This window comes from Cetorhinus maximus, unplaced genomic scaffold (assembly GCF_964194155.1).
Source record: "Cetorhinus maximus unplaced genomic scaffold, sCetMax3.hap1.1 HAP1_SCAFFOLD_1547, whole genome shotgun sequence".
NCBI classification, from domain to species: domain Eukaryota; kingdom Metazoa; phylum Chordata; class Chondrichthyes; order Lamniformes; family Cetorhinidae; genus Cetorhinus; species Cetorhinus maximus.
The window spans coordinates 7,501-27,500 of record NW_027597487.1 but is presented as its reverse complement, the minus strand read 5'-3'; the positions used below and the strand labels follow the sequence as shown (position 1 = coordinate 27,500).

The following is a 20,000-nucleotide window of genomic DNA, read 5'->3' as shown; positions in this document are numbered from 1 at the left end:
AATAAAATAAAGGAATTCTGCCTAAGGTTAGAAGTCAGTGGTTCTGAGGGAAAAGGAGAGAAGGTGGAGTCCCTGAAACGGCCTCCGGTTTATACGGTTAATCTCTCAGCGCTGATCCCCGAAACATGCCCATGGCTCTTGCACTGATTTTCCGGCGGGCTCGAGGAGCACTTGCAGGCACCCTATCCCAGCGAGGCAGAGCTACTCGGGGAGCAGCTTCCGATCGCTCCCGGCTGTGGACTGGCTCGGGACCGCGCTAAGGGCTGCTGTCTCCTTTTCTCAAGCAGTTGGTCCTTCTTTTTCCTCAAAGCCGATCCAAAACCAGCTTTGCAAACACAGTTTGTTCCAGACGTGGTTTTTTTCAGTCCACCGGGGCGGGGGTCTAGAGGTCTCCAGCCTCTTTAAAACTGCTTCATTACCTTTTCCTGCACAATGCCGACATTTCCAGGATCAGCAGCCACCAGAGTCTCGCGCGGACCCTTTGAGAAACAGTGGGCGGAATTTTATCCCTCTGGGATTTTAAGGTCTTTATGGCCTCGACCCCTCCCCGACCTCCGCCCCCCCACCCCGACGATGGGGCCGCCAAAGTCCGCCCAGTTTTTTCCCGCCGGAACACAAATCCTTCCGGAAGGTTCTCGGGGCCCGTGAAGGTTGAGCTGCTCCCTGGTGATCGAAGGGCCCATCGCCTCCGGATCGCCGAGGCGTGGGAGACGCGATTCCGGCCAGCGCTCGTGAGGTGCCAATGGACGCGGGCGTGGTTCCCCACCGAGGCCAGCGGGAAACGGCCTTTTAACCACCACCACCCCCCCCCGGTCGGAGCCGGGAGGGCAGGATCCCAAACCCGCGAGGGGCTTTTTTTCAACAGCGCCGGATTTGGGTGCCCTCGCCCGCCGCGATTCCCGCCGCTGGCACGAGCAGGAAGCCTCGCCCTTTGTTCCTGTGCTGTGCGCCTATCTGCGTCTGTATCTGTGTGCGGCTGTCTACCTGTTTGTCTGTACCTGTGGCTATCTGTGTTGGTTTGCATGTGCGTGCTTGTCTGTTTGGCTGCCTTTGTGTCCCTGTGTGTGTATCTGTGTGTGTGTGTGTGTGTGTGTCAGCATCTGTGTCCCTTTGTGTATGTGTGTGTATCTGCATGTGTGTGCCTGTATGTCTATCTGTATGTGTGTCGGCATCTGTGTCCCTGTGTGTACGCGTGTGTGTGTGTTTGGATGTGTCTCTGTGTGTATGTGTGTATCAGTATGTGTGTGTGTGTGTTTGTGTGTGTGTCTGTATCTGTGTCCCTGTGTGTATCAGTGTGTGTGTCTCTGTGTGTATATGTGTGCCTGTATCAATGTGTGTGTATGTCTAAACTCGTTAAAAAGTATCTGGATCTGCGCCTTATGTGCTGTAAGCTGCAGGGCTATGGGCCGGGTGCAGGAAGGTGGGATTAGAAAGGGCACCTGGGTGTCCTCTGGTTGGCATGGGCAAGATGGGCTGAATGGCCTCCTTCTGTGCTATAACTTTTCTATGGTTCTATGGTGTGTATCTCTGTGTGCATATGTGTGTATCAGTGTGTGTATGTCTCTGTGTGTATATGTGTGTGTCTGTATCAGTGTGTGTGTGTGTGTATCTGCATCTCTGTGTGTATATGTCTGTGTCTGTATCTGTGTCTCCATGTGTATCAGTGTGTATCTGTATCTGTGTATATGTGTGTATCAGTGTGTGTCTCTGTGTGTCTCTGTGTGTATATGTGTGTGTCTGTATCTGTGTCTCTGTGTGTATCTGTATCTGTGTCTCTGTGTGTATCAGTGTGTGTGTTTCTGTGTGTATATGTATGTCTGTATCAGTGTGTGTGTCTCTGTGTGTATATGTATGTCTGCATCAGTGTGTGTGTCTCTGTGTGTATATGTATGTCTGTATCAGTGTGTGTGTCTCTGTGTGTATATGTATGTCTGTATCAGTGTGTGTGTCTCTGTGTGTATATGTATGTCTGTATCAGTGTGTGTGTCTCTGTGTGTATATGTATGTCTGTATCAGTGTGTGTGTCTCTGTGTGTATATGTATGTCTGTATCAGTGTGTGTGTCTCTGTGTGTATATGTATGTCTGTATCAGTGTGTGTGTATAGGTGTGTATCTGTGTGTGTGTCTCTGTGTGTATCAGTGTGTGTGTAACTGTGTGTATATATGTGTATCTGTGTCTCTGTGTGTATATGTATGTCTGTATTAGTGTGTGTGTATCTCTGTGTGTATATGTGTGTATCTGTTTGTGTGTTTCTGTGTGTATATGTATGTCTATATCAGTGTGTGTGTATAGGTGTGTATCTGTGTGTGTGTCTGTGTCTCTGTGTGTATCAGTGTGTGTGTAACTGTGTATATATATGTGTATATGTGTGTATCTGTGTCTCTGTGTGTATATGTGTGTGTGTGTCTGTGTCTCTGTGTGTATATGTGTGTGTGTGTGTGTCTCTGTGTGTATATGTGTGTATCTGTGTGTGTGTGTGTGTCTCTGTGTGTATCTGTGTGTGTGTATCTGTGTGTGTGTCTGTGTCTCTGTGTGTATCTGTGTGTGTGTATCTGTGTGTGTGTCTGTGTCTCTGTGTGTACATGTGTGTATATGTGTGTGTATCTGTGTGTGTGTGTATCTGTGTGTGTGTATCTGTGTGTGTGCCTGTCTCTGCCAGTTCCGCTGCGTATGTACAGGGCTGCAATCTGTAGAGGATAGCAATTTCTCTGTGCAAGACTTTCAGCCTCTCCTTCCTCTCTCTCTCTCTCTCTCTCTCTCTCCCCACCCACCCAGCCTCGTAGAGCCTGTCTCTCCCCCACACCGACCCCGGCTCCCCTCCCACCACAACCCACCCCACCCCCCCTCCCCCCTCCCCCCGCACCGACCTCCTACCCTCCTCCCCAATTCCCTGACATCGCCCTCCCACAGCCACCAGCACCAGCACCACCTCCTCCTCCTCCTCTGGCTGTGCCGGGGGACGGACAGCAAATGATCACCGTCTCTCGGACTCAGGCCAAACCCATCGCCCGCCCCTCTCCCTCCCACGTTCCACCCCTTTCCCTCCCTCTCTCTCTCTCTCTCTCTCTCTCTCTCGCTCGCTCTCTCTCTCTATCGCTCTCCGGCATCAACTATAGCTCTGTGTGTGTGTGTTTTTGTCTGCCTGTCTCTCTTCCTTTATCCTCTCCAAAGCGACTTGTCTCCCACACCGAAGGTCCTTGGAAGATGAGCTGCACCAAGAGGCTCAATAAGGTGAGGGGGGTTGGGGGCTGAAAAGGGAGGAGAGCAGAGGGGAAAAAGGCTGAATTGATTCAATGATGGCTCTTTTATTTTTACACAGGGTCTCTCTCTCTCCCTCTCTCTTCAATTCTTGTCAATTCGAAAGCCGAGAAGGTGTGGGGCAGGGGTCGGTGGTTGGCGGTCGGGGTGGGGGTGGGGGTGGTCTGGGGCGGGGGAAGGCTCTGGGAAGGAGGGCGATCGATCGGAGGCCTAGCTCGGGGGGTTCGGGAGGGTTTCGATTGTGGCCCTGGGAAGTTTCTCGAGGGCAAACAAGAGGAGCGAAGGGGAGGAAACGCAAGTGAAAGAGAAAGGAGAACGGTGAGGGAAAGGAGGCGACGTTTCAGGCCTGTGTGGATCCAGGAAGTGTTGTCTGCGCTACTGGGGGCGATACATGGGGCCTCGGATCACACACACATAGACACAGACAGAGACACAGACACAGACACAGAGACACACAGACACACACAGAGACACAGACACACACACAGACACACACAGAGACACATACAGAGACACAGACACAGACACAGAGACACAGACACACACAGAGACACACAGACACACACACACACAGACACACACAGAGACACATACAGAGACACACACACACACACAGACACACACAGAGACACAGACACACACACACACACAGAGACACACACACACAGGCACACACACACACACAGAGACACACACACACTGGCACACACACACAGAGGCACACAGACACACACACACAGACACAGACAGAGACACAGACACAGAGACACTGACACACACAGAGACATACAGACACACACACACACACAGACACACACAGAGACACAGACACACACACACACAGACACACACAGAGACACATACAGAGACACAGACACAGAGACACAGACACACAAAGAGACACACAAAGAGACACACAGACACACACACACACACAGAGACACAGACACACACACACATAGACACACACAGAGACACAGACACAGAGACACAGACACACACAGAGACACACAGACACACACACACACAGACACACACAGAGACACATACAGAGACACACACACACACACAGACACACACAGAGACACAGACACACACACACACACACACACACACAGAGACACACACACAGGCACACACACACACACAGAGACACACACACACTGGCACACACACACAGAGGCACACAGACACACACACACACAGACACAGACACACACACAGACACACAGAGACACAGACACACACAGATACACACACACACACACAGAGACACAGACATACACAGACACAGACACACACACAGACACACACAGACACAGACACACACTGACACACAAACACACACACAGACACACACAGACAGACACACACACACACACAGACACATAGACACACAGAGACACAGACACACACACACAGAGACACACACAGGCATACACTGACACAAACACAGACACACACAGACACACACACACACACACACACACACAGACACACACAGACACACACTGACACTCACACACACAAACACACACCCAGGCACACACACAGACACTCACACACACACAGACACACACGCACACTCTCACACAGACACATACACCGACACATAGACACACACACAGACACACACACTCACACACACAGATACACACACACAGATACACACACACAGATACACTCACACACAGACACACACACACAGACACAAACACAGATGCACTCACACACACACACACACACGCTCACACACACGAACACAGATGCATTCACACACACACACACAGACACACACAAACACGCACACTCACGTACAGACACACAAACACACACACACAGACGCACACACACATATAAACACACACTCACATATACACGCTCACACATCCACACACACTCACACACAGACACATAGATGCACTCACACAGACACACACACTCACACACACACAGACACACACACTCACACACACACGGACACACACACTCACACACACATGGACACACACACTCACACACACACGGACGGACACACACACACTCATACAGGAAAGAGCAGAATTTCCTGTTGCGCAATTTGAAAAGGGGAATTTCTCACAGTCCAATGTCAATGCCTCATATTCCTTCAGTTTCTCTCTCTCTCTCTCGCTGCTGTCGGTCTTGGCCAGTTGGCACAGGCCTCAAGTCCTCAAGGCCAAATGCTCAGCGCATGGGCACTGGTTTTGCAGCTGCTGTGGGAGGTGGGGTGTGTGGGGGGGGGGGCAATGATGCCCTTTTGCCCTGACCTCTCTTAGCTTCCCTCCCTCCCTTACCCCCCTCCCTTATCCCCACCCTCCTTTACCCCCTCTCTTACCCCCTCACCCACTCCCTTACCCACACTACCACCCCCCTCATTCATCCTCCCTTATCCCTCCCTCCCTCACCCCCTCACCCACTCCCTTACCCCTTCACCCACTCCCTTACCCCCTCATCCACTCCCTTACCCCTTCACCCACTCCCTTACCCCCTCATCCACTCCCTTACCCCTTCACCCACTCCCTTACCCCCTCATCCACTCCCTTACCCCTTCACCCACTCCCTTACCCCCTCATCCACTCCCTTACCCCTTCACCCACTCCCTTACCCCCTCATCCACTCCCTTACCCCTTCACCCACTCCCTTACCCCTTCACCCACTCCCTTACCCCCTCATCCACTCCCTTACCCCTTTACCCACTCCCTTACCCCCTCATCCACTCCCTTACCCCTTCACCCACTCCCTTACCCCTTCACCCACTCCCTTACCCCCTCACCCACTCCCTTACCCCTTCACCCACTCCCTTACCCCTTCACCCACTCCCTTACCCCCTCACCCACTCCCTTACCCCTTCACCCACTCCCTTACCCCCTCACCCACTCTCTTACCCCCTCACCCACTCCCTTACCCACACTACCACCCCCCTCATTCATCCTCCCTTATCCCTCCCTCCCTTACCCCCTCACCCACTCCCTTACCCCTTCACCCACTCCCTTACCCCCTCATCCACTCCCTTACCCCTTTACCCACTCCCTTACCCCCTCATCCACTCCCTTACCCCTTCACCCACTCCCTTACCCCTTCACCCACTCCCTTACCCCCTCACCCACTCCCTTACCCCTTCACCCACTCCCTTACCCCTTCACCCACTCCCTTACCCCCTCACCCACTCCCTTACCCCCTCACCCACTCCCTTACCCCTTCACCCACTCCCTTACCCCTTCACCCACTCCCTTACCCCCTCACCCACTCCCTTACCCCTTCACCCACTCCCTTACCCCCTCACCCACTCTCTTACCCCCTCACCCACTCCCTTACCCACACTACCACCCCCCTCATTCATCCTCCCTTATCCCTCCCTCCCTTACCCCCTCACCCACTCCCTTACCCCTCACCCACTCCCTTACCCCCTCATCCACTCCCTTACCCCTTCACCCACTCCCTTACCCCCTCACCCACTCCCTTACCCCCTCACCCACTCCCTTACCCCTTCACCCACTCCCTTACCCCCTCACCCACTCCCTTATCCCTTCACCCACTCCCTTACCCCCTCACCCACTCCCTTACCCCCTCACCCACTCCCTTATCCCTTCACCCACTCCCTTACCCCTTCACTCACTCCCTTACCCCTTCACCCACTCCCTTACCCCCTCACCCACTCCCTTACCCCCTCACCCACTCCCTTACCCCCTCACCCACTCCCTTACCCCTTCACCCACTCCCTTACCCCCTCACCCACTCCCTTACCCCCTCACCCACTCCCTTACCCCCTCACCCACTCCCTTACCCACACTACCACCTGCCTCACTCATCCTCCCTTGCCCCCTCCCTTATCCCCTCACTTGCTTCTCCATTTACCGCCCTCTTTTACCCCTCTTCCCTTTCACCCTCGCTGACTCAACATCACCACCTCCCTTGCCCTTTCCACCCTTCCCCACTCCTTTAGCCCCCACCCCCACATTTTCCTCCCCTCCCTAACCCTCTTACCCCACTCCCTTACCCTGCACCCCCCCCTTAAACCCATCCCCCTGATCGCCTGCTTCCTTAGCCCACTCCCCACCTTCACTCCCGCCCTCCACCCCTCACCACCTCCCTTTCCTCACCCCTCTTGCCCCCCACCAGCACCCCTCCCCCCATTTACCCCCGCCCCCCTCAACTGCCCCCTAACCTCCCCCACCCTTTTGCTCCACTGCTCCCAACCCTTGACACCCCCCGCCCCCAACAGCGGAGCCCAGACGGCCTTGACCCCCCTGGGGAAGCAGGGGCGGAGGTCAATGTGAGGTCAGAGGGGAGAGGGGAGGGGAGGAGAGGCAGCCCAGCCTGGTGAACTCTTTCGACGGGGAGAGTTCCTGGTCGGCAACGAGGTCTGGTCCCGATATAGTGTCGGCGGAGCAGGAGGACGTCCGAAGGCCCTGAGAACAGAGACCAGCAAACACAGCGCGGTCCCCAGTCACAGGAGGAGAGAGAAGGGCAGGGGACCCAAACCCTGGAGAAAGGGAGGGAGGTCCTAACGGAGGAGAGGGCGAGAGAGAGGGAGAGAGAGAGAGAGAAGGAGACAGAGAGAGAGGCGGAGAGATAGAATGAGAGAGAGAGAGAGAGAGGTGGAGAGGACAGAGAGAGAGAGAGAGAGAAGGAGAGAGAGAGAGAAGGTGAGAGGGAAGGAGAGAGAGAAGGTGAGAGAGAGGAGGAGAGAGAAGGAGAAATAGAAGGAGAGAGAGAGAAGGAGAGAGAGAAGGAAAGAGAGAGGCGGAGAGAGAAGGAGAAATAGGAGAGAGAGAGAGGGTGAGAGGGAAGGAGAGAGAGAAGGAGAGAGAGAGAGAGGGTCAGAGGGAAGGAGAGAGAGAAGGAAAGAGAGGCGGAGAGACAGAAGGAGAGAGTGGGAGAGGAGGAGAGAGACAGAGAGAGAGAGAAGGAGAGAGAGATGGAGGCGGAGAGAGAAGAAGAGAGAGGAAACAGGAGAGAGACAGAGAGAGGGAGAGAGAGATGGAGAAATAGGGGGAGAGGGAGTGGGAGAGAGAAGAGAAGAGAGAGAGAGGCGGAGAGATAGAATGAGAGAGAGGGAGAGAGAGAGGTGGAGAAGACAGAGAAAGAGAGGAGAGAGAAGGAGACAGAGAGAGACAGAGACAGAGGGTGAGAGGGAAGGGGAGAGAGAAGGAGAGACAGAGGAGGAGAGAGAAGGAGAAATAGAAGGAGAGAGAGAGAGGGTGAGAGAGGCGGAGAGAGAGATAGAGGCGGAGAGAGGAGGAGAAATAGAAGGAGAGAGAGAGAGGGTGAGAGAGGCGGAGAGAGAGAAGGAGAGAGTGGGAGAGGAGGAGAGAGACAGAGAGAGAGAGAAGGAGATAGAGCAGGAGAGAGAGATAGAGGCGGAGAGAGAAGGAGAGAGAGAGGGAATGGGAGAGAGACAGAGAGAGAAAGAGAGAGAGACAAGAGTGATAAAGAGAAGGAGAGAGAGACAGAGAGGCAGAGAGAGAGGGAGAGATGGGCGGAGAGGTTCAGGGAGGGAATCCCAGAGCTCAGGGCCCCAGGCAGCTGAAGGCACGGCCGCCGATGGTGGAGCGATTAAAATCGGGGGGGATGGTCAAGAGGCCGGAATTGGAGGAGCGCAGAGATCTCGGAGGGTCGCAGGAGGGTTACAGAGATAGGGAGGGTTGTAGAGGCTGGAGGAGGTTACAGACTTAGGGAGGGTTGTAGGGGCTGGAGGAAGTTACAGAGATAGGGAGTGTTGTAGGGGCTGGAGGAGGTTACAGATTAGGGAGGGTTGTAGGGGCTGGAGGAGGTTACAGAGAGAGGGAGGGTTGTAGGTGCAAGAGGAGGTTACAGAGATAGGGAGGGTCATCGGGGCTGGAGGAGATTACAGAGATAGGGAGGGTTGTAGGGGCTGGAGGAGGTTACAGAGATAGGGAGGGGTGTAGGGGCTGGATGGGGGTGGTTACAGAGATAGGGAGGTTTGTAGGGGCTGGAGGAGGTTACAGAGATAGGGACGGTGGTAGGGGCTGGAGGAGATTACAGAGATAGGGAGTGTTGTAGGGGATGGAGGAAGTTACAGAGATAGGGAGGGGTGTAGGGGTTGGTGGAGGTTACAGAGATAGGGAGGGTTGTAGGGGCTGGAGGAGGTTACAGACTTAGGGAGGGTTGTAGGGGCTGGAGGAGGTTACAGACTTAGGGAGGGTTGGAGGGGCTGGAGGAGGTTACAGACTTAGGGAGGGTTGTAGGGGCTGGAGGAGGTTACAGACTTAGGGAGGGTTGGAGGGGCTGGAGGAGGTTACAGACTTAGGGAGGGTTGGAGGGGCTGGAGGAGGTTACAGACTTAGGGAGGGTTGGAGGGGCTGGAGGAGGTTACAGAGATAGGGAGGGTTGTAGGGGCTGGAGGAGGTTACAGAGATAGGGAGGGTTGTAGGGGCTGGAGGAGGTTACAGAGATAGGGAGGGTTGTAGGGGCTGGAGGAGGTTACAGAGATAGGGAGGGCTGTCGGGGTTGGAGGAGGTTACGGAGATAGGGAGGGTTTTAGGGGCTGGAGGTGGTTACAGAGATAGGGAGGGGTGTAGGGGCTGGAGGAGGTTACAGAGATAGGGAGGGGTGTAGGGGCTGGAGGAGGTTACAGAGATAGGGAGGGTTGTAGGGGCTGGAGGTGGTTACAGAGATAGGGAGGGTTGCAGGGACTCGCTCCCACGGGGAGTGGTCGAGGGGGAGTCGTGTCGGTGGGTTTAAGGGGGGGGAGCAGCTGGATAAACACACCGGGGGAGAGAGGGACAGAGGGATTAGCGGCCGGGGGTGTGAGAGAGGAGGAGGTGGGAGGAGAACAGTGTGTGGAACAGAGACAGCACGGCGGTGCAGATGGGCCGAATGGCCTACTTCCTGACTGGAAACCCCCTGATCCTTGACGTCAGTCGGAGCGCTGAGCTCTCGCAGTGCGCTTGTGGTCAGCACCTTGGTTTCAACACTTGGGACTGCGGTGTCGTTGCCATGGGACCTGGGACTGGTTTAACTCGCTCTTGTTGTTAAGTGTTTCCCAGAAGTGACTTTCCGCTTAGACCCAATTTACGAATTTTGCTTTGTCTTCAACCGACTACCAGCCGGGGAGCCCCAGAAGCCAAGAGCCCAGGGCCCCCACCCCGTGCTAAGCTGGGCCTAGCGAGGTTAAGCAAGCCTAACTCCAGCCTGAACCGAGGCGATCGGAGTGTGGGCAGGAAAACGGAGCAGAGAATAGGCCCAACGGCCTCCAAATGCTGCATTCAGTCTCTTAACACCCTTGGTGACACATTCAACGGGCACTTCACCCCCTCCCTATCTCTGTAACCTCCTCCAGCCCCTACAACCCTCCCTATCTCTGTAACCTCCTCCAGCCCCTACAACCCTCCCTATCTCTGTAACCTCCTCCAGCCCCTACACATCCCTCCCTATCTCTGTAACCTCCTCCAGCCCCTACAACCCTCCCTATCTCTGTAACCTCCTCCAGCCCCTACACAACCCTCCCTATCTCTGTAACCTCCTCCAGCCCCTACACAACCCTCCCTATCTCTGTAATCTCCTCCAGCCCCTACACAACCCTCCCTATCTCTGTAACCTCCTCCAGCCCCTACACAACTCTCCCTATCTCTGTAAACTCCTCCAGCCCCTACAACCCTCCCTATCTCTGTAACCTACTCCAGCCCCTACAACACTCCCTATCTCTGTAACCTCCTCCAGCCCCTACAACCCTCCCTATCTCTGTAACCTCCTCCAGCCCCTTCAACCCTCCCTATCTCTGTAACCTACTCCAGCCCCTACAACACTCCCTATCTCTGTAACCTCCTCCAGCCCCTACAACCCTCCCTATCTCTGTAACCTCCTCCAGCCCCTACAACCCTCCCTATCTCTGTAACCTCCTCCAGTCCCTACACCCCTCCCTATCTCTGTAACCTCATGCAGCCCCTACAACCGTCCCTATCTCTGTAACCTCCTCCAACCCCTACAAACCTCCCTATCTCTGTAACCTCCTCCAGACCCTAATACCATCCCTATCACTGTAACCTCCTCCAGACCCTAATGCCCCCCCTATCTCTGTAACCTCCTCCAAACCCTCCAACCCTCCCTGTCCTAGTATTTTATATCCCGTAGCACTCCCTCGGTACTGACCCTCCGACAATGCAGCACTCCCTCAGTATTGACCCTCTGACAGTGCGGCACTCCCTCAGCACTGACCCTCCGACAGTGCGGCACTCCCTCAGCACTGACCCTCCGACAGTGCGGCACTCCCTCAGCACTGACCCTCTGACAGTGCGGCGCTCCCTCAGTACTGACCCTCCGACAGTGCGGCACTCCTTCAGCACTGACCCTCCGACAGTGCGGCACTCCCTCAGCACTGACCCTACGACAGAGCGGCTCTCCCTCAGCACTGACCCTCCGACAGTGCGGAACTCCCTCAGTACTGACCCTCCGACAGTGCGGCGCTCCCTCAGCACTGACCCTCCGACAGTGCGGCGCTCCCTCAGTACTGACCCTCCGACAGCGCGAACTCCCTCAGTCCCGGCTAGAGTTCCTGTTGTTTCTGGTGGCTGGATCTGACTGACCGTGGTCCGACCCGGTTATTTGGCGGATGTTTGGAGTGGTGAGGGGGGAACGAGCGAGGTTGTTGACCCGATGAGGAATGGGACACAGCCGCGGGTCACTGGGACCGGTCCTCCGCGGGTAGACGCCTCGGTGATTGGGGTGCAGACGCAGTGTTGGCGCCGGAGCGCGGTTAGAGCCATCGACTGACGTGGGCTGTGCTGTTTCCCCCTCCTTCCTCCCCAATGCTCAGGAGCTGATCGACATTAAGAATGCTGACAAAGCCTACATCCGCAACATGCAGGCCGACGAGAATGTCTTCTTCTGGCAAGCCCTCATTTTACCGGTATGTTCCCCGAGCGGCGGAGAACCAGGAGGGTGAGGGGGATGGGGGTGAGGGACAGGAGAATGAGGAGGGTGAGGGGATAGCGGCTGAGGGACAGGAGATTGAGGAGTGTGAGGGGGATAGTGGCTGAGGGACTGGAGATTGAGGAGTGTGAGGGGGATAGGGGGTGAGGGACTGGAGATTGAGGAGTGTGAGGGGGATAGCGGCCGAGGGACGGGAGGACGAGGAGTGTCAGTAGATAGCGGCTGAGGGACGGGAGATTGAGGAGGGTGAGGAGATAGTGGCTGAGGGACTGGAGGTTGAGGAGGGTGAGGGACAGGAGAATGAGGAGTGTGAGAGGGATAGGGGGTGAGGGACATGAGAATGAGGAGTGTGAGGGGGATAGTGGCTGAGGGACAGGAGAATGAGGAGTGTGAGGGGATAGGGGTGAGGGACAGGAGCATGAGGAGTGTGAGGGGATAGGGGATGAGGGACAGGAGATTGAGGAGTGTGAGGGGATAGCGGCTGAGGGACTGGAGAATGAGGAGTGTGAGGGGATAGTGGCTGAGGGAAGGGAGAATGAGGAGTGTGAGGGGATAGTGACTGAGGGACAGGAGAATGAGGAGTGTGAGGGGATAGTGACTGAGGGACAGGAGAATGAGGAGTGTGAGGGGATAGGGGTGAGGGACTGGAGATTGAGGAGTGTGAGGGGATAGGGGGTGAGGGACTGGAGAATGAAGAGTGTGAGGGGATGGGGGTGAGGGGATGGAGATTAAGGAGTGTGAGGGGATAGGGGGTGAGGGACTGGAGAATGAGGAGTGTGACGGGATAGGGGGTGAGGGATGGGAGATTGAGGAATGTGAGGGGATAGGGGTTGAGGGACTGGAGAATGAGGAGTGTGAGGGGATAGGGGTGAGGGACTGGAGATTGAGGAGTGTGAGGGGATAGCGGCTGAGGAACTGGAGATTGAGGAATGTGAGGGGATAACGGCTGAGGGACTGGAGAATGAGGAGTGTGAGGGGGATAGTGACTGAGGGACAGGAGATTGAGGAGTGTGAGGGGATAGGGTGTGAGGGATGGGAGATTGAGGAGTGAGGGGGGATAGTGACTGAGGGACAGGAGATTGAGGAGTGTGAAGGGATAGTGGCTGAGGGACAGGAGAATGAGGAGTGTGAGGGGATAGGGGGTGAGGGACGGGAGATTGAGGAGTGTGAGGGGATAGCGGCTGAGGGACTGGAGAATGAGGAGGGTGAGGGGGATGGGGTGAGGGACGGGAGAATGAGGAATGTGAGGGGATAGTGACTGAGGGACAGGGAGATGAGGAGGGTGAGGGGTTGGGGGTGAGGTACTGGAGAATGAGGAGTGTGAGGGGATGGCGGCTGAGGGACTGGAGAATGAGGAGGGTGAGGGGGATAGCGGCTGAGGGTCAGGAGATTGAGGAGTGTGAGGGGATAGCGGCTGAGGGACAGGAGAATGAAGAGTGTGAGGGGATAGGGGGTGAGGGACGGGAGAATGGGGAGTGTGAGGGGATAGGGGGTGAGGGACAGGAGAATGAGGAGTGTGAGGGGATAGCGGCTGAGGGACGGGAGAATGAGGAGTGTGAGGGGATAGTGACAGGGACTGGAGAATGAGGAGTGTGAGGGGGATAGCGGCTGAGGGACAGGAGATTGAGGAGTGTGAGGGGATAGGGGTGAGGGACAGGAGAATGAGGAGTGTGTGGGGATAGGGGGTGAGGGACAGGAGAATGAGGAGTGTGAGGGGATAGTGGCTGAGCGACAGGAGAATGAGGAGTGTGAGGGGATAGGGGGTGAGGGACAGGAGAATGAGGAGTGTGAGGGGATAGTGAAAGGGATGGGGGAACGAGGAATGTGAGTGGGATAGTGGCTGAGGGACAGGAGAATGGAGGCAGGGAGTTTGGGAATTGGAGGCCTGGGAATTGGAGACCGGAGGATGATCTGGGTGGGAATGAGAAGGAATTCCCTTAATCGACGAGGCCAGGGTAGAGGAAGCGAGCGACCTCGAGGAGCAGGAACTCACGAGTCACACTCTTGCGCCATTGGATAAAAAATATTGCAGAGCGAGCGCTAAATTCTGTTTCCCAAGCGGCGGGGTTGGAAATTTAAGGAAGTTATGGTAATCGAACCTCGTCTGAATCACACCGAGAGTGACAGATCTCCAGCTCTGGCTGCAATGTCATGGAAAGGACCTCGAGGCGCTGGTGGAGGGCGCAGAGAAGATTTACAAGGGGATGATAACCAGAAACGCGATGTGTTTACACATTTATCAGGGAAGGATTGACAGTTATAATTAATAATTAATAATTAGTCCGACAGTGCGGCGCTCCCTCAGTACTGACCCTCCGACAGTGCGGCACTCCCTCAGTACTGACCCTCTGACAGTGCGGCGCTCCCTCAGTACTGACCCTCCGACAGTGCGGCGCTCCCTCAGTACTGACCCTCCGACAGTGCGGCGCTCCCTCAGCGCTGACCCTCCGACAGTGCGGTGCTCCCTCAGCGCTGACCCTCCGACAGTGCGGCGCTCCCTCGGTACTGACCCTCCGACAGTGCGGCACTCCCTCAGTACTGACCCTCCGACAGTGCAACGCTCCCTCAGCACTGTCCCTCCGACAGTGCGGCACTCCCTCAGTACTGTCCCTCCGACAGTGCGGCGCTCCCTCAGTACTGACCCTCCGACAGTGCGGCGCTCCCTCAGTACTGACCCTCCGACAGTGCGGCGCTCCCTCAGTACTGACCCTCCGACAGTGTGGCGCTCCCTCAGTACTGACCCTCCGATAGTGCGGCGCTCCCTCAGCACTGACCCTCCGACAGTGCGGCGCTCCCTCAGTACTGTCCCTCCGACAGTGCGGCACTCCCTCAGTACTGAGCCTCCGACAGTGCGGCGCTCCCTCAGTACTGACCCTCCGACAGTGCGGCGCTCCCTCAGTACTGACCCTCCGACAGTGCGGCACTCCCTCAGTACTGACCCTCCGACAGTGCGGCGCTCCCTCAGTACTGACCCTCCGACAGTGCGGCGCTCCCTCAGTACTGACCCTCCGACAGTGCGGTGCTCCCTCAGTACTGACCCTCCGACAGTGCGGCGCTCCCTCAGCACTGACCCTCCGACAGTGCGGTGCTCCCTCAGCGCTGACCCTCCGACAGTGCGGTGCTCTCTCAGTACTGACCCTCCGACAGTGCGGTGCTCCCTCAGCGCTGACCCTCCGACAGTGCGGTGCTCCCTCAGTACTGACCCTCTGACATTAATTAATAATGAATAATAATAATGAATAATAAACATAATTAAAGTCCTTATTAACTTAATTAATAATTAAGGAAAAGAGTCGCCTGAAATAGCAGTAAACCTGAGGATTGGGAGGTTTTTAGATTGCGGCAAAGGAAGACCATGAAACTGGTAAAGAAAGGGAGAACGGAATATGAATGCCAAAGGGCAAAAGCATAAAAATGGACTGTAAAGGCTTCTGGGGGTGTGTAAAAAGGACGCGTTTGGCCAAGAGGAATGTGGGTCCTTGGCAAGCAGAGCCAGAAGAATTTATAATGGGGAAATAGAGAACTGGCGGAGAATCTAAATGATTACCTTGTTAAAAACAAAAAAAACTGCGGATGCTGGAAATCCAAAACAAAAACAGAACCACCTGGAAAAACTCAGCAGGTCTGGCAGCATCGGCGGAGAAGAAAAGGGTTGACGTTTCGAGTCCTCACGACCCTTCAACAGAACTGAGTAATATTAGGAGAGGGGTGAAATATAAGCTGGTTTAAGGTGGGGGGGGTGGGGGGAGAGAAGTTGAGGGTGGGGTGGTTGTAGGGACAAGCAAGCAGTGATAGGAGCAGATAATCAAAAGATGTCACAGACAAAGGAACAAAGAGGTGTTGAAGGTGGAGATATTATCTAAGAGAATGTGCTAATTAAGAATGGATGGCAGGATACACAAGGTGCAGATAGCTCTAGTGGGGGTGGGGTGGAAAGACTGACAGTGCATTAAAGGGATAGATTTAAAAATAATGGAAATAGGTGGGAAAAGAAAAATCTATATAAATTATTGGAAAAAAACAAAAGGGAGGGGGAAGAAACGGAAGGGGGTGGGGATGGAGGAGGGAGTTCAAGATCTAAAGTTGTTGAACTCAATATTCAGTCCGGAAGGCTGTAAAGTGCCTTGTCAGAAGATGAGGTGCTGTTCCTCCAGTTTGCGTTGAGCTTCACTGGAACAATGCAGCAAGCCAAGGACAGACATGTGGGCAAGAGAGCAGGGTGGTGTGTTGAAATGGCAAGCGACAGGGAGGTTTGGGTCTTTCTTGATTACCTTGTGTCTGTCTTCACTGAGGAAGATACAGGAAATCTCCCAGGTTTAGAGATCCAAGGGACTCGGATGAATGAGGAGTTGAAGGAAATTAGTATAAGCGAGAAGGTTGTGTTGGAGAAATTAATGGGACTGAAAGTTGATTAAGTCCCTGGGACCTGACATTCTGCACCCCAGAGTGTTGAAAGAGGTTGCTATAGAGACAGTGGACGCATTGGTGATCATTTTCCAAAATTCTATAGATTCTGGGATGGTTCCTGAAGATTGGAAGGTAGCAAATGTCACCCCCACTATTTAAGAAGGGAGGAAGAGAGAAAACAGGGAACTACAGACTTGTTAGCCTGACATCAGTAGTAGGGAAAATGGTGGAATCGATTACAAAGGATGTGATAAATGGATTCTTGGATAATCATGATCTCGTTGGGCGTAGTCAGCATGGATTTGCGAATGGGAAACCATGTTTGACAAACCTGTCGGGGTTTTATGAGGATGTTGCTCACAGAATCGATAATGGGGAGTCGGTGGACGTAGTACACTTGGATTTTCGGAAGGCTTTAGATAAAGTTCCCCACAGGAGGTTGATTAGCAAAATAAGAGCACATGGGACAGGAGGCAATATTCTGGAATGGATTAAGGATTGGCTAACAGGCAGGAAACAGAGGGTAGGACTAAACGGGTCATTCTCGCGTTGGCAGGCTGAGACTAGTGGGGTACCGCAGGGATCAGTGCCCGGGGCCCCAGCTGGTCACAATATATATCAATGATCTGGATGTGGGGACCAAATGTAATATTTCCGAGTTCGCGGATGAGACAAAGCTAGACAGGAATGTGCGTTGTGAGGAAGATGTAAAGCGGTTACATGAGGATTGGGACGGACTTAGTGAGTGGGCAAGAACATGGCAGATGGAATATAATGCGGAAAAGTGTGAGGTGTTACATTTTGGAAGGTCAAACCAAGGTAGGACATACACAGTAAATGGTAGGGCACTGAGGAGTGCGGAGGAACAAAGGGATCTGGGAGTTTAGATGCATAATTCCCTGAAAGTGGCGTCACAGGTAGACAAGGTTGTAAAGAAAGCTTTTGGCCTACTGGCCTTCATACATCAAAGTATTGAGTATAGGAGTCGGGATGTTATGGTGAGGTTGTATAAGACATTGGTGAGGCCAACTTTGGAGTATTGTGTGCAGTTCTGGTCGCCTAACTACAGGAAGGATATCAGTAAGATTGAGAGAGTGCAGAGAAGATTTACTAGGATGTTGCCGGGGTCTTCAGGAGTTGAGTTACAGGGAAAGATGAAACAGGTTAGGACTTTATTCCTTGGAGCGTAGAAGAATGAGAGGAGATTTGATAGAAGTTTACAAAATTGTGAGGGGTATAGACAGAGTAAATGCGAGTAGGCTCTTTCCACTTAGATTAGGAGAGATAAACACGAGAGGACATGGCTTTAGGGTGAAAGGGGAAAGGTTTAGGGGGAACTTCTTCACTCAGAGAGCGGTGAGAGTGTGGAACGAGCTACCATCTGACGTGGTAAATGCGGGCTCACTCTTAAGTTTTAAGAATAAATTAGATAGATGCAAGGATGGGAGAGGTCTGGAGGGTCATGGACTGGGCGCAGGTCAATGGGACTAGCGGAATAATATTTCGGCACAGACTAGAAGGGCCTAATGGCCTGTTTTTCTGTACTGTCGTGTTCTATGGTTCTATAGTGTGGAAAGCTGTGAGGTTACCCACTCTGGTAGGAGGGACAGATGTGCAGAGTATTTCCTCAATGGTGAGAGATTAGGAAGTGTGGATGTACGCAGGGACCTGGGTGCCCTTGTCGATAAGTCACTGGAAGTTAACTTGCAGGAGCAGCCGGCAATTAGGAAGGTTAATGGGAATATTAGCCTTTATCGCAAGAGGATTTGAGTCCAGAAGTAGTGAAGTCTTGCTTCAATTGTATAGAAGTTTGGTGAGACCACACCTGGAGTACTGTGTGTGCAGTTTTGGTCCCCTTACCACAGAGAGGATATTATTGTCACAGAGGGAGTGCAGTGACTTGTTCCCGGGAATGGCCGGGCTGTCCTATGAAGAGAGATCGGGGAAACTGGGCCTGGGATTCTCTAGAGTTTCGGAGAGTGAGTGGTGATCTCCTCGGAACCTAGAAAATACTTAAAGGGTCGATGCAGGTAAGATGCTCCCCTTGGTTTGGGGAGTCCAGAACCAGGGGACACAATTTCAAGATAAGGGGGACCGAGATGGGGAGGAATTTCTTTACTCCGGAGGGTTGTGAACCTTTGGAATTCTCCACCCCAGAGGGCCGGGTAAACTCAGTCACTGAGTATGTTTAAGGCAAAGATTGACAGATTTCTAAATACCGTAAAGGGATATGGGGATAGTGTGGGGCATTGAAATGGATGGTCAGCCATGGTTGTATCGAACGATGGGCTCAATGGCCTCCTCCTGTTCCTCTTCCCCGATGAATAGCTCCCGGGCGTCGAAAGGACAACTTGGACGAGCGTCTGATGGGGGGAGGGGGAACGAGAGGGTTAGGCCGGCTGTTGGAGACAAGGAAAGGTGAGAGGGGGGCAACCAGCATGGACCGGCTGGGCCGAATGGCCTCTTTCTGTGCCGTCCATTCCCGAGTGTAAGGAAATCGGGAACGAGGTCGGAAATTGGGGGAAGAGAGCGGGAGGCGGAGTGGGGTTGGGAGCACGGGAAGAGGGTTGTGGAATGATGGGCTGGAAGATGGAAAAGGAGGAGCGTGGGAGGGGAGGGTGCGGGTAAAGGGATGGAATTAAGCCAAATTAACAAGGAAAGGGGGCCACGGGGGTGCCCTGTGATAAACCTCTAACCTCTCTCTCTCTCTCTCTCCCCCCCTCTCCCTCCTCCCCGTCTCACAGCAACAGCCGCCTTATGACAAGGGAGCGTTCAGAATCCACATAAATTACCCCTCAGATTACCCCTTCAAACCTCCCAAAGTCACCTTCAAAACACAGATCTACCATCCCAACATCGACGAGAAGGGTCAGGTTTGCCTTCCGATCATCAGCGCAGATAATTGGAAGCCAGCGACCAAAACAATGCAAGGTAAGAGGCCCCAGAGCCCAGGAAAGCACAGGTTAGATACAGTGTAGAGCTCCCTCTACATTACCCCGACAGTGTCCCACCTCTCCCCACTTTATACCCAGTGTCAGCATCGAGCGCTCCCAGGGCAGGTACAGCACGGGTTAGATACAGTGTAGAGCTCCCTCTACATTACACTGACAGTGTGTCCCTCCCACTTTATACCCAGTGTCAGCATCGAGCGCTCTCCCAGGGCAGGTACAGCATGGGTTAGATACAGTGTAGAGCTCCCTCTGTTTTATCCTATCAGAATTACAATAGAATTTACAGTCTTTCCACATGCCTTCTCTACTTATTGGCCAATCACCTTCAATCGGTGTCCCTCTGATTCTCGATCCTTCCGCCAATGGGAACAGTTTCTCCCCATCGACTCTGTCCAGACCCCTCATGATTTTGAACACCTCGATCAAATCTCCTCTCAACCTTCTCTTCTCCGAGGAGAACAGTCCCGGCT

The 20,000-nt window shown here is 54.0% G+C and overlaps 1 protein-coding gene across 1 annotated transcript; it reads left to right on the top strand.

Annotated features, from left to right (window-relative positions):
- Positions 1 to 3,043: 3,043 nt before the first annotated feature.
- On the top strand, positions 3,044 to 19,510 carry LOC144676372 (ubiquitin-conjugating enzyme E2 L3-like; the record flags this gene model as incomplete). The annotated part of the gene is made up of 3 exons (XM_078536808.1): positions 3,044 to 3,232; positions 12,057 to 12,149; positions 19,324 to 19,510. Coding segments are annotated over exons 1-3 (307 nt in total), but the record flags the coding sequence as incomplete, so codon positions are not given.
- Positions 19,511 to 20,000: the final 490 nt, after the last annotated feature.